A 14,543-nucleotide genomic window follows, 5' to 3' on the forward strand; every position below is an offset into this window, starting at 1 on the left:
GCTTCACCTTCATTTGAGCTGGACACAACACTTTCTCTCCTACTGCTGCTTTCAGATTTAATAATAAGAGAAACGACAGAGCTAGAATCCTTCACTGCAGAATGTGAGGACAGAGATACATTATCCTCCTCATGACTTTGAGAGGAAAGTTCAGAGGCTGTTGTCCCATCTTGTTGTTCCTCATCCATCTTCTCATTTCCCAGAATCCATCTCTCTTCCTGTTTCCTTTCCTGCTGTTCTGGATCAGGAGTAGATGGTACAGAGTTCATCTCAATGGGAGACTCAGGCCTTGACTCTAGTCTAGTTTGTTCAGTAAGGACAGACATAGATACGGCTTCATGCAGCTTCTGCTCTCCCATCTGGCCTGGCTGAGTGTTAGGGATCTCCAGTGGCGCTCCAAAGCGTCTGTGCAGTGGAGTGGCTTCAGGGTCAACTTGACTAAACGAGGCACTCTTCCGAAACACCTTCATCTTTGGGGAGCCCTCGGAGGGATTCTCAGTCGAGGCTGCTCTCGTCATTCCACCCATTCTTGTCCTGCGCAAGTTGCGGTCGAGGGACGACGTCCGTCTTTCGTCATCCACCCCTAGAGTCTCCAGCAGAGGGCCGCGTAACCCGCTCATCTTCTTGTCCACGGATCCGCCCCGCAGAAGCCTCTGTCTCATCAGCTCCAGTTTCAGGGCGTAGTCCTCCTGGCTCAGCTTGCCCGGGCCTGGACTTGGGCTCCGTCTGGGGAGCTCCATGGAGACGGCCTTTTTAAGGCTACTGCTGCCTTCCTCTGACTCCTCTGCTGTAGCGCCCTCTTCTGGTGAGATGTGAAGGAGCAGGGCGCTGTCGGCCGAGCTACCTCTGCGCATTGTTGCCCTCCTGGACTTGATCCGTGTCTCCTCAGCCTCCACACTCGACCCTCGCTGGAGAGGCTTCCTGGACTTCTCCCCTTCCTTACCCACCTCTTCAGACCCCCCATCTTTCCCGGGTGTGGAGGGCTCACACTCCATCGGTTCCACACTGTGATCTCTTTGGTTCCCTTTGGCCGGTATGGCACCATCCGAAACGTCATCGTCCCCTGTGATCTCAGTGAGGGACATTCTGGAGCCCGAGAACACCATATTCATAGGCATGGGGATAAAGGGAAGCTCATCGATGTCCCCGTCGGAGTCGGAGGAGGATGATGGTGGCGGCGAACTCTCCTTGAGATGTCTGGACACAGCAATAGATGTGTGCTTTGAGGAGTCATCAAGTAGCTCAGGGATGGCTCTCATCACCATTTTGGACTTGTAGCTGATGAGTGACCTCTAAATAAGAAATAAAAAAAGAAAGAAATTGCTTTAGCACAAGCAGGCAGGGAAAGGCTGTAAATTAAATTTCTCCTTGAGTGAGCACAAATGAATATGACTCGAGCAGCATCCACTATCTCACCTGCCACTTTCTTCTTGCCAGGACTTGTTTATGTAATGCTGTACTGATACTCTTCCCCTTAGTCAAGGTCTTCAAAGGATAGAAAATCTAATTTAGCGTGCAAATAATTGGATTGATGTCAATAAATCAGAACAGCATACATATTTCAGCATATCTACCTTAAACCAAGGATGCCGAAGACACTCAGTTGTGTCTGGTCTCCTAGGCAAAACGAAAATGAAAGGATGATTAGACATTTAAGAGGAAGAAACCATTTGAAAAAAAATGATTAATTACTCGAACATAATGCAATTTGATTCATTAATAAACAGACTCACAGCCTGTCTAAAGCCAGCAGCTTGATGACAAATCCTTTGGCTTCTCTGCACAAATCAGCAAACATGCTCTCCTCGAAAGCCACATTGTAGTTCCTGATGTTGAGGAGTGTTTCACGGTCGTTCTCCGCAGCAAATGGGGAGACCCCTGTGAGGCTGTAAGATTACACAACCCTCTCCGTAAATTCTTGTATCGACATTTTGCTGTGGCTTTGGCTGTGTTAGTGATTACTGAGACAGATTGGTATTATGTGCACACACTAATTTAATTTTTCGTTTGGCAGGAAATTCAATATTGATTTTGTAAAAAGGGCATATAAACCAATGACACAACAATAATTAACGTACCATAAATAGGCCATAACTCCGACGGGCCTGCGAAGAGAGATGGATTGCATTAGAATTGAGAAATAAAAAACAGTTTTTGGCCTTTTAAAAAGAGGTGACTAATGTAGTGTGGGACTGTGTCAGATGGATTAAATGTCTTACCAGATATCTGTTGCCTTGGAGATGGGTGTTTGGCTCACAATCTCCGGAGCAACAAATTCTGGAGTGCCATACTTGCTGTACTGTGGCTCGTTGGGAGTGAGCTTCAAAGCGCTGCCAAAATCGCAGATCCGAATCTGGTCACTGTTACGATCGGCCATGAGAATGTTCTCTGGCTGTGAGAAAAATGGCAACTTTGAGTCCAAATGGCACTAGAGCACATTTTCATTCCCTACAGTATGTTGTGGGTGCAGCTGATGCAGAAGTCCATAGACATGTTGATGATTTAGTGAACATCCAAGAAAAGATTTAATACATACAGCAATCCTTAGATTTACATCAAGGCTAGTTCATAATAGCAATTGATTCCTAGATCCTAAATACCGGACTGATCAGTGAATACTTCAACAATTGTTCAATAGTCGATATTTCACCCAGTGCTTTACCTTGATGTCAAGATGAATGATATCATTGTGGTGTAGATAATCAATACCTTCTAGTATTTGCCTGATTGTGGAACGGACCTGCAAAGAGGTTGAGGTCAGTTTTCAGTGGTCAGCTGTTTCATATGATTTACGTTTTTGATCCATATGAGGACACTAAGCAGAAACGGTACAATGATTAAGAATAGCGTTGAAGATAGCAAACCTCTGATTCCATAACGGTGGTCTTCTTTGCCATTCTTTCAAGCAGCTCATCATGGCATCTTTGGTGAGTTAAAGGGCGACCAACACTGTATACAGAACACAGTCATTGGGTTCTACATTCAACTGTCTTGTGGACAGTTACAATGTACAGTTAATATTTGAATTATTATAATTCATTTATTATCATTTAAATGATTAAACTGTAACTATTGCAGAAACAAATCAGCTCATATTTCATAATAGTCAGCCAAGGGCGAAAATAGAATGAATTGAATTCTAAATGGAAAATGTTCTACGGTATAAATTATATATAATGGAGCAAAGAAATTAACCTTAAACCATGTTTCAAACCAAAAACCTTGTAGTTGTGTAAAGAACAGATAAGGATACAGTTCAGTGATGAGCACGATCACATTTTTCTTCTCGAAAGCGTCATGAAAGTAGAGGATCCGCTCGTGGTCCAGCTCCGAGAGCAGAGCCATCTCCCGCAGGGCACAGGCTTTCCTCTTCGCTCGAGCTGTGATGAATTTAGCCGCGTAATCCCTCTTTGCAGCTTTCAGAGTAACCCGCTTCACATAGGAAAAGGCCCCCCTACAGCCACAGCACAGAGTTCACAGACATCAGAGCAGAATGCACTTGTCCTTTTGTGCTGGAAAAGTTCATGTTCATGGCTGCAACTTTGTGAGACAGTTTACTGAGCAAAGGACAAAGTGTTTATAATTTGTTCACTGTTTAAAAAAAAAAAAATCCAAAAAGCCATCAAATGTATCATTGGTCTCACCTCCCGATCTCCTTGTGAATGTCATAATAATCGGTTACTCTCCGCATTCTCCTCAAGATAGTCTCTTCATCCTCCATTGGCTCTTCCACTACTTTCTTGGCTGGGTGATTTGGGACAACATCAAAGGAGAAGTCAGCGGTTGTACACAATCTCAAGCCCATAACAGTTTTTGTCACATTCAGCAATCATCTCCTCATGACCACTAGCTGCCTAGTCTGTGAGTACACTGTTAAAAACAATTCTCCAAAAATTGGAAACAAACAAAGTGGGGGCAGCCTGTCCCCTAAACAAAAATGAAACCCAGCATGGAGTTTCTCTGGGAATATTTTGCTTATCGCTTTGGACAACAGCGGCTGCCAAATCCCATAACCGTAACCATAACCAATACTGAAATTAGGGGTGAGCTACGTTTTTGGTGTGTTACATCTGGTCCTTGGTAGAAATAGAACATGTATGTATTTTTGGACAAAGCGTCTGCTTATAAACTCAAATATAAACATACACACAAACAAATATGACTTTCTGCCCTTTAAATGTAATGTTTGTTAGCATCTACCTTAATTGCGTACATACTGTACATTAAAAGAAATAAGACAAGAAAGAAGCAGTAAGTCTTTCATTTTTGTTCAAATTATATTACAGAATATGTTACCCAACCAGTGCCTTCTGTGTAAAACATTGGCCAATCATACATACCAGTGTAGCGATGACAGGTAGTTATCAAAAGGCAGACCAAACATGAAAATGAAAGCATCCTGATATTGACTCTCCACTTATAACTGGACTCCAAACATAAGATATAAATTAATTAATTATATGAATATGCGCCATTACCTATGCGCACGGTGAGTTCAGCCTTGCAGCTCACAGACCCGGCCAGGTTCTTCGCCATGCAGGTGTAGACCCCTGAGTCCTCCTCCCGAGCGTTGAGCACCACCAGTGAGCACTCCCTGTCGTCGTACACAAAGGTGAAGTGGCTACTCTCCGCCAAGAGTGTGTTGTCCTATAATCAGTGAGGAATGTTCAGCGTTATTCCATATTGAGTAACATCCATAGCCCTGGCATATTGTTATGGGAATCAGTCAACACCATGCACCAAAGTGTAACAAACTACAGTAGCATGCACAATATATTCAATTCTATTTCATAGACTATGATCCAAATCATAATTTCAGTGCAATGTCATTGGATGTTTGCCATGAGACTGAATCTGAACTTCCCAAGTGGGGAAATGTTCTCTCTAATCTTGAGGGACTCACTTTATACCAGAGGATATCTGGGTCCGGCTTTCCATCGACAACCACTGCAAACCTTGTTGTCTCACTCACACACACATCCAAGTCCTCCATGATGCTCTCAAAGGCAGGGGGCGCTAGAGAGTAAACAAGTAAATACTCTATTGACATACTGTAGCTCAAAACTTTCAAGCATGGTTTAAACTTTAAACCATCTAAACATCCTTCTAATGGAACAGGGTAGTGTGAAGGGCGGGTGCTTGATAGAGTCTGGGGGTAGAACATTTCACAGTCTGGTAAGTCTAAAGGGATGATATCAGTTTATGGGGTAAGATACATACAATATCTGGGATTTGGGGCCAGAACGTGATGTACCTGCGAGGATCAGTTGTGCATGGCAGATGTCACTGCCGAAAGCGTTGCTCACGATGCAGGTGTACTGGCCCACGTCTCCGACACGCACCCTCATCAGTTTCAGAGAGTGCTGATCGTCATCTGGCATGCTCATCTCACACACACCAGGCTTATGAAGCAATATAACCCCCCTCCTACACACACACAGACACACACACACACACACACACACGCAGAGACACAAACACACACACACACACACACACATATGCACGCACACACGTGCACACACACATAAAAAAAGGATAGAAATTGTTCATCAAACCATATACGATATACAGTATACAGCCTTTTTTTATTAGCCTATAAAAATGTACTTAGCATGTATTGAATGTATTGATCTGTCTGAGATCAATAACGTTTCTAATCAAATCTAAAAGAGGTGGATCCTGGCTGCACATTTTTTCATAATCACATTTCCACCTCCATTTGACTTTCAAATACTTTCAAATCATTGAAAAATTGTCATTCTTATGATACAGTATGTGCACAACCATTCATCAATTCTATCTAGCAATGGCCATCTTGCCTTTTCCAGCTGACTGTTGCTTGAACGTGGTTGAGAGTGATGGTCATGCTGGCCGCCTGATTCTCCACAGCATATACTGTGTCCGGCTTGTCCAGAATTTCAGGGCCTCTGCGCAAATACTGGCCTGAGAAAACACCAGTCCCGTAAAAAACAGATATTTTTTCATTTTATTATTCATGCTTTATATGAGAGAGCTTGTGTATAAAAATAACAGTGCTTTAAACCCCCTCACACACCTCCTCACACACACACACACCTCCTCACACACACACACACACACACACACACACACACACACAGGCACACACACACACACAGGCACACACAAAGTACCTCTGTCGATGAGCTGAACGAGGTCTGTTGGTGGAGATGGCTTGCTGAAAGCTTTTCCAGTCCCTGCCAAAACTCTGAATGCGTAGCGCGCTCCTTTGGAGAGGGAGATCACCGTGTAGGAGGTTTCTCTCAGGTTAGACGCTACGATGGCCCACTGGATAGAGCCCAGGGCTTGTTGTTGAACCACATACAACAAAGAGTTGGCATCTGTGGGAAAACATTCACCAAAAACATGCTGAGTCGTTCTCCCAGAAGAACACGCTAATTATAGCAACAACAACAGAAAGACTTGAGGCAAACTAAACAAATCAAGAAATGATTTCAATAAAATATTTTTCAATTTTGAAGCATCTCCAACCTGATCAATTAACTTGATCTCCATGGTCTCTTAAGGATTACCTACATATGCTCAGATTAAACACAAACAATCCATTGGTGCTCTGTTGACTGTAGAAAAACACAATCATTTACCAATAGATGGATCCAGGTTCTTGGGTCTGCTCCATCGCAGGGTGATTGTTCTTCCAGTGATGGCTTCAATCACAGGTGGACCATCTGGGGGTTCTGGAAGGATGTCTGAAAAGAGATTAAAAAAAAAAACTACAAATGAGCATATGCCCCCTAAAGCATCGTAGTCCAATGCTGTAGTCTGTATTAGCATCATGGTTCAGGCAAAGCCATAACATGCTCATGTGAAATGCTTTCCCCTTGTACAGTACATGCAGATAAAACTATACCCTCCTGTAGCTTCTACGCACAATACATAAGGGTTGGATTATTCCATTCCATTACTCTGTGAACTGATACAACCAAATAGAATCATGTACAAGCCAAAGTCTTGTAACTGTGTGTTGGTTAAAGCTTACAAAGCTTAAAGTAGACTAGCAAGGTATGGACTGAACTGTGCACCGTATATATCCCGTATAGCTTTGGGAGCTGTAAGGTGTGTTGTCCATTCTATAGTGTGATTATGACTCTCTGTGAACGCCCATGTCTTTACCTGCCACGTAGAGATGGGCGTAGCAGGCAGCCTTGCCCACCTTGTTGGAGATGACGCTTTTATAGACGCCATTGTGACCGTGGCACACGGAGCGAATGACCAGGCTGTGGACATCCCTGTCTGAATGAGACAAGAGGTCGGAGAGATCAAAAGGATGAACGTACCACGTACCACGTACCACGTACCACGTACCACGTACCACACACACACACACACACACACACACACACAAACACACACACAGACACACACACACACGCACACACACACACACACACACGAATGATCATACTGTGGACATCCCTGTCTGAATGAGACAAGAGGTCGGAGAGATCAAAAGGATGAACTTACCACACAGTGTGGGGAACAAATGTGTGCGCATTTCAAGCCAAATCACTGGATTTACTGACTCATAAGCAATGGGGGGGGAGCAATACTTAAATCTACAAAGTGGGAGAGAAATCAATACTATCTTATTTCTACTTTCTGGGACCTTGAAGATATAACATTTCTCAACAGGGAAACTTAGAATATTTTATAAACATTAGCTTTAACAGGACTTTGACAAATATATGTATTATATATACAAACAATTTCCTGCAAATGACATTGAAGTTTCCTTTTTTCTACACATAAGAGGAATATCTTGCACAGTGCAATAACTTCAAATTGTATTACCATTGTAAGTGAGTGTGACAGAAGATATTTTTGTATTTGTTTCTACTGTGTTTATTTATTTATTATACCTCCCAAACATATTGTAATTATTTGATTATGTTATTGTTTTAGCATGATATTTGTCTATCCCTCACCAAATGTAGGCTCATACATCTACTCAGGGCATTGCTGTAGATGAGCCCTGATCTCACTGAATAAGTAACCAAAATTGATAGTGGACTTACTGTATGTTGGACTTATTTGCACTACCAACTTGACACACACCTCATACTGCATCACAGTACCAATCCTCAGTACATTCATACACATCTTTATCTTTAGTATTTAGTATTTCACTGCTCTTTTAGTCATGTTGATTTGTTGATTTTCTTTCTATTATCCTGTTTAAATTGTAGTGTATGTCGTGTATGGTGTCTTACATTGTAGTGTATGTTGTGTGCAGTGTCTTAAGCTGCTGGGACCTTGACTTTCCCCTTGGGGATCAATAAAGTATCTATCTATCTATCCATCAATCTATCTAGTGAGATACACCGTCTGGGTAGGAGTCTCCAGCGTGGCCTTACACTGGGTCATCTTCCGGTCGTCCGTGCTGTCGATCTTCTTGCCGTTGTGGTACCAGCTGATGGTGGGGTAGGGCATGCCAGACACCTTACACTTCAGCACAGCCTCCTTGCCCTCCACCACCTCCACGTCCCGCAGAGGAGTGACGAAGTCCGGCATCGTTCTCCGCTCCACCTCCGACTCCAGGACCTCCGGCTCCTCAGGAATGGAGGGCATCTTCTCCAACTTTGCCCTGAGAGAAGAGGGGAGATAAACCAGAAAGAGGGTGAATAAAGAAAGAGGGGAGGCAAAAAGTAAAAAGAGGTATAAAAGTAAGAAGTGAGTGTGAGTGAGTGTGTGTGAGAGAAAGATACATGCCTAGAATGGTCTTTCATGCGGAAAAATTTAATTGGATGAACATAAAAGATATGTAACATCAGCACTATGTTTTATGTGCACCATAAGTAAAGTAGGTTGGCTTAGTAACACAGCTATACAGCCAAACCATATATCTTCTAATTTAAACTCAGCTCCATTATTTGACAAGGACGTATACGTTTTAGGAAGTAAAAAGTGCTGCACTGACAAAATCAGAGCATGGTGGGGGGAATGGAAGAAGAGAAAAGAGAGAGAGAGAGAGATGAAAAGTGAAAAGTGAGAGAGCAAGAGAGAAAGGGAGAAGAAAGTGAAAAAGTGATTATGAACAAATGTGCAGGACCCACCAATTTTTTATTAGATTAGATGAGACTAGATTAGATTAGGTTAGATTAGATTAGAAATCCATGTGCAAAATTAAACTTGTGCAAATGCGTTGACATTTACATCTACATGTATTCATTTAGCAGACACTTTTATCCAAAGTGACTCGCACATCAATAACATTACAAGGGCCATTGACCCCGGAGCAACTCTGGCTTAAGTGCCTTGCTCAAGGGCACAACGGTGGAAGCTGGGAATTGAACCCCCAACTTCTCAGGCTATGGCTACTAGTGGTCCTTAGCCACTGGTGTGTATATACGGTAAGTAATGTATGGCAAGAGGGAGGGGGCTGGAGTTCCTACATGTGTGATGAGATGGCTGGCCGGGGTTCCTGCACATAGAGCTCTGCTGTGCTGTCTGTGTCACCATGGATATTATTGGCTGTCGCCGTGTAGAAGCCCTCGTCCTCCTGGGTCACCTGTGTGATGATCAGAGAGTGCCGGCCGCCTTCCTTCAGGATGCGGATGTTGTCAGTCTCCTGCAGAGGGGTTTCTGATGGAGGCCAAGAGATGGACATCAACACCAGATTCTGTTATTTTATTATACCAAAGGTATGCTAAATTACATGCTTTCAGGTCAGACGTTAAAATAGAAAGGAAAGTGTTTATCAGTAGGTGGGTATGGATTAGCAAGTAATTATAAACCTGATAAAATATCCTACAATATACTTTATCTATGATACATATACCTGTAAGTAGTATTTTAACTAACTAGAGACCACACTGGATCATATAGTGTACATAATGGCATTTAATATTCTTTAACATTTCTCGACATGTTATGACTATGTAATTAATGCAAAATCGAAATGAAAAGATCCGATACTAAAACTGAAATGATGTAGCTTATACAAAGTTAAAACGTGAACAGGTTAGTTAGTGGGAGGCTGTGGTTCCTGCGTCTATTCCATAAGCCCGCCAACCGCAAGTCCCTAACAAGAGATTTCTATGGAGGAATACATCCGATCTTTACAAAAAGGTCAAAGTGGAAATGTGACGCCTCTCCTCACCTAAGTGGCTCCATGTCACTTCAGGAGGTGGTGACCCGCTGACCTTGCAGTCAAAGCGGGCGGTGCGACCCTCGATGACCTCAAGGATATCCAGCTTGCGTGTGAACAGGGGCTCCTTGGAGGGACTGACTCTGAGACAGGCACTGCTCACCAGCTCCTCTGAGCCCACAACAGAGAGACAGAGAGAGAAAGAGAATGATACAGACACACACAGAGAGAGAGAGAGAGAGAATGACACAGACACACACACACACACACACACACACACACACACACACACACACACACACCCAATGACACAGGCACATAGAGAGAGAGAGAGAATTATGCTAAATGGAAAGCCATGGAGAGACTGCTGTTGGAGATTATTCAAGGGCTTTCAGTCTCTAATCAGTGTTGACACTGTTTTAATGGCAAAATGGATGGCCAGCACCTGACCCAATAAAGCCCCATTTCCCTCTCCATCTGTGACTCAATTACTGTAAATTATATTATCATATTATATCAAATCATATTATTTACCTTTAGCCGAGCTGAGTTTGCAGGTGTACGTCCCACTGTCGTCCTCGTGCACTGAGCGCAGCAGCAGGCGACACCTCCGCCCGTCGAAGTGCATCTTACAGTCCAGCAGCGCCGGCTGAATCAGTTTCCCATTGCCCAGCCAATCCACATCCACTTCCTGCGGGCCGACCATGTGACACTCGAACAGGGCCGTCTCGCCGGCCTTCACTGACACGTCCTGCACCGGTATGTGGATGGCCAGGCCAGGCTGACCCGAAGATGCTGGAGAGGACGAGAGAAACCAAAAAAACATCAGCCTGTACCAAGAGAGTAGTCACTCACAGCATGTACCAAGAGAGTAGTCAGTCACAGCCTGTACCAAGAGAGTAGTCAGTCACAGCCTGTACCAAGAGAGTAGTCAGTCACAGCCTGTAGCAAGAGAGTAGTCAGTCACAGCCTGTAGCAAGAGAGTAGTCAGTCACAGCCTGTACCAAGAGAGTAGTCAGTCACAGCCTGTACCAAGAGAGTAGTCAGTCACAGCCTGTACCAAGAGAGTAGTCAGTCACAGCCTGTACCAAGAGAGTAGTCAGTCACAGCCTGTACCAAGAGAGTAGTCAGTCACAGCCTGTACCAAGAGAGTAGTCAGTCACAGCCTGTACCAAGAGAGTAGTCAGTCCCAGGCTAGTCTGTCACGTATGCTGGAATACGTGGACAAATGGAGTCCAAGCCTGTGATGTAAATTGTAAAGATGGTGGCCACACAATGCCTCTGATGCTGTATAATGCAAGTAGCTTACTCAAACTGATACAGTATTATTATCAAACTTATAATAATATACTGTACAATGAACATTCATTTATTATTATCTCCGCCAAGGAGGTTATGTTTCCACTGGGGTTTGTTTGTCTGTCTGTTTGTTTGTTTAATTGTTCGCAAGATAACTCAAAAAGTTATGGGTGGATTTCAGGGAAGTTCTGAAATGACACAAGGATGCAACGATTAGATTTTGTGAGTGATCCATATCACTGTCTGAATCCAGGAGGCGGTTATGTTTTCGCTTGGCGGAGGTTTGTGCTCTCTGAGTGCTTTTCTAGTTAAAATAGTGCTCTTAAACATTAGACTACTACTAATGGTAACAGAACACACTCTGTGGTGGTAGGCTATCGGCTCTGTGTAATGGAATGTGTGGCTGTTTGAGTGGAGTATATTTTATTTCCTCATACCAGAAACCTCCAATCTGCACTCATGCTGTTTAGTGCCGTATTCATTGATGATCTTGCAGGTGTAAACTCCGGCGTCTGCCTTCAGTGCTGATTTGATTTTCATCTCATATTTTCCCTCTGGCAGTTCTTGAACAACATGGCGGCTGTCAGTTTTAATTGCTAACCGATCTCTCAACCTGTAAATAAAAGATAAATATGCCATGAAGGTTTCCTCAAATGTGTTAACAACTTAATTTATTTCAACATACAGTAGATATAGCCAAGATATTTTGGTAATGCAATCAAATGCACATTACTATCTAACATTACACTGCATATGTACAGTAACAAGCATGAATTTGTTACTATATAACACATAGTAATGCATTTTGTCCATACGCAATTACATCTGCTAAGGTAATATAACATGCAATTACATGTGTAATAGATGAAATGGTGACTCACCAGTACACCATAGGTTTGGGCTGTCCACACACATGAACTGACATGGTCACCTCATGTCCCTCTACCACAGTCTGGTCACCAGAGGTTACCTGTTCATTCATACAAACATGAAGGAACAAGACCATCATTTTTTAATGAGAAGCAATTCTCTAGTGGTTATACCAACATCTTACAGTTTTTTCCAATCGTTTACACACTAAAATTAAGATTAACAGACAGTTAACAATACTTAACACTTAAGAAGCAAAACGCCTGTGCAGAGTAGTACAACAGTAAGCACAAATTCAGCTTCACACTTTTTGCAAAACATTACACACAGTGAATGTCAAAAAGTAAAACACATTTTCACACCTTAGACACAGATAAAGATTGTTAGGTACTTCCTTCTCATTATAAAGCCCTGGCTTGCCAATGACCACACTAATGAACAAATTGAATAATCACATCCACCAGGTGTGTAAGCACACATGTGCAAAATTGAAAACGCAGCACTCAGGTGTGTTATGCTCGATCCTCGAGGGGCGTTCCCACTGATCTATAACTAACACTGGTTAGACTATCCCATTGTTTTCGCCCCATCATTCTTTATGTCGATCATTGAGGATCGAGGCCAGAGGAGCGAGGGAGGACGTATAAAAGCCCAAATGAGAGGCACCCATAGCCTGTGATGTGGTGAACTCTTATGGCCTGATCCAGCTAGACAGAGAGATGATTAGAGTATTATATGTTGTTGTTACTTGTTTGTATTGTTGCTTTAGTTTTTCTTCAGTGACTGTAAGTGCAGTACTTTTTGTTTGTGTACAGATTTTTATTTTTCTACACTTTACAGTAGCAAGAACTATAATTTTGCCATTTTCTGTTGATTGACTTGTCACTGTAACTGAACATATGGTACCGTGAAAGAACGAAATATTGCCTGCAGCATCAGTTTTGTGCATTGCTTGATGAGGGTTCATCAAAATATTTTTGTCATCTAAATTATCCTAATGCTCTCAAACAATATGTCTGAATAAGATCCATATATTGGAAGAGGGGTTTTACAGATGTGTTTTGAATTTATTGTGTTGGTGTGTATAAGATGGACACAGTGTAAAATCATTCAAAGAATGTGTTAGTGATATGAGAACAGTATAAGGTTTTATCAATGTGTTTATTGTTTTGACAGAAATATTCCATTTTGCTAACAATCTGTTATGTTCTGCTGATTGGGTGTGGTGTTTGGCTAATTGTGTGATATGTTTTGACAAAAAGAGCCCTGTTTTCAAAATTGTGTGTAAACGATTGGAAAAAACTGTAATGGAGACAGTGTTGAATGGGAGACAAATGCCACTTTTAGACTGTACATTCCCAGTTAAAACAAGAAGCGAAACAAGCATGAATAACCCCATTTAACCTTATAAGTTCATTGTCAAAGAAACAGAGGGGGAAATCGTTCAGAAGCAGTTCATTCTTCCGAATCAAATCTTTCCACCATCATGAATAACTTAAGTCTTTTATTGGAGTGCATTAGCTGTCACAGAAGAAAAGTGCATTCTTCTGTGGAGTGCATGAGCTGTCACCGAATTAAAAAAAAAAATCCTGAAAAGCACTAGCCGAGTACTAGAAAGTACTTTGGGTACCTGTAAAGAAGGGGGCTCTTTCAGTGGAGACAGCGCTGTCCTTTGGGACCAAGGGGCATTGTCCAGCTCCATGGCCTCTTCCAGAGGGCTCAGGTACTCCTCATCAGAGAGGACAGGGCTGCCTGGGGGATCCAAAGGAAGACTCAGTTTCCCACGATGCCCCTGGACTGGCTCTGGGAGTGGACATATGGGTGGACAGAGACGGAGAGGAGAGCAGACAGATGGTAGATGAAGAGGGGGTCAATACCACTAAATCAGCTCAAGGTCAAAACGTGATTCATTATTTTATTTATCATAAAATTCTGCGCAAACAATGCATTGAGTGAATGGGGCCTCTTAAACGAAAGATAACTGATGGCAGCTGACTAGAACAGACTAGTGCCGGATCGGAGCCAGATTCGGGCCAGATCAGAATGCTAACTGACCAACAGTGTTGGCCCACTATGTGGTGTGACGGCGCTCCGTGTCGCTGAGTTTTCAGAAACAAGTGAGCTTCTTCTGGGTGACCTTCTTCTGATAATGCCCCTTAATCGGCCCATTCATCTTCTGCTTGCATTAAAAATTCATCTCTCAATTTGGTTGGGAATCGCTCTCGCAGAAACATGAGGGGAATGA

At 42.9% G+C, this 14,543-nt stretch overlaps 1 protein-coding gene across 1 annotated transcript in view; it reads right to left on the reverse strand.

The window, feature by feature from the left end:
- spega (striated muscle enriched protein kinase a) overlaps nt 1-14,543 on the reverse strand; it is a 51,892-nt gene that overhangs the window by 12,123 nt on the left and 25,226 nt on the right. The window contains exons 7-30 of the mRNA XM_062528620.1: nt 13,929-14,101; nt 12,310-12,398; nt 11,866-12,041; nt 10,664-10,924; nt 10,142-10,300; nt 9,435-9,624; nt 8,397-8,626; nt 7,156-7,275; nt 6,627-6,731; nt 6,156-6,362; nt 5,823-5,946; nt 5,255-5,427; nt 4,904-5,016; nt 4,479-4,647; nt 3,645-3,744; nt 3,254-3,454; nt 2,865-2,922; nt 2,663-2,740; nt 2,220-2,392; nt 2,079-2,105; nt 1,734-1,886; nt 1,575-1,617; nt 1,417-1,485; nt 112-1,292 (exon numbers count right to left, since the gene is read on the reverse strand). Of these exons, the coding sequence (XP_062384604.1) occupies nt 112-1,292; nt 1,417-1,485; nt 1,575-1,617; nt 1,734-1,886; nt 2,079-2,105; nt 2,220-2,392; nt 2,663-2,740; nt 2,865-2,922; nt 3,254-3,454; nt 3,645-3,744; nt 4,479-4,647; nt 4,904-5,016; nt 5,255-5,427; nt 5,823-5,946; nt 6,156-6,362; nt 6,627-6,731; nt 7,156-7,275; nt 8,397-8,626; nt 9,435-9,624; nt 10,142-10,300; nt 10,664-10,924; nt 11,866-12,041; nt 12,310-12,398; nt 13,929-14,101 (4,372 nt within the window). The remainder of the gene's footprint in view (nt 1-111; nt 1,293-1,416; nt 1,486-1,574; nt 1,618-1,733; nt 1,887-2,078; nt 2,106-2,219; nt 2,393-2,662; nt 2,741-2,864; nt 2,923-3,253; nt 3,455-3,644; nt 3,745-4,478; nt 4,648-4,903; nt 5,017-5,254; nt 5,428-5,822; nt 5,947-6,155; nt 6,363-6,626; nt 6,732-7,155; nt 7,276-8,396; nt 8,627-9,434; nt 9,625-10,141; nt 10,301-10,663; nt 10,925-11,865; nt 12,042-12,309; nt 12,399-13,928; nt 14,102-14,543) is intronic.

This window comes from Sardina pilchardus, chromosome 23, assembly GCF_963854185.1.
Source record: "Sardina pilchardus chromosome 23, fSarPil1.1, whole genome shotgun sequence".
Classification (NCBI taxonomy): Eukaryota; Metazoa; Chordata; class Actinopteri; order Clupeiformes; family Clupeidae; genus Sardina; species Sardina pilchardus.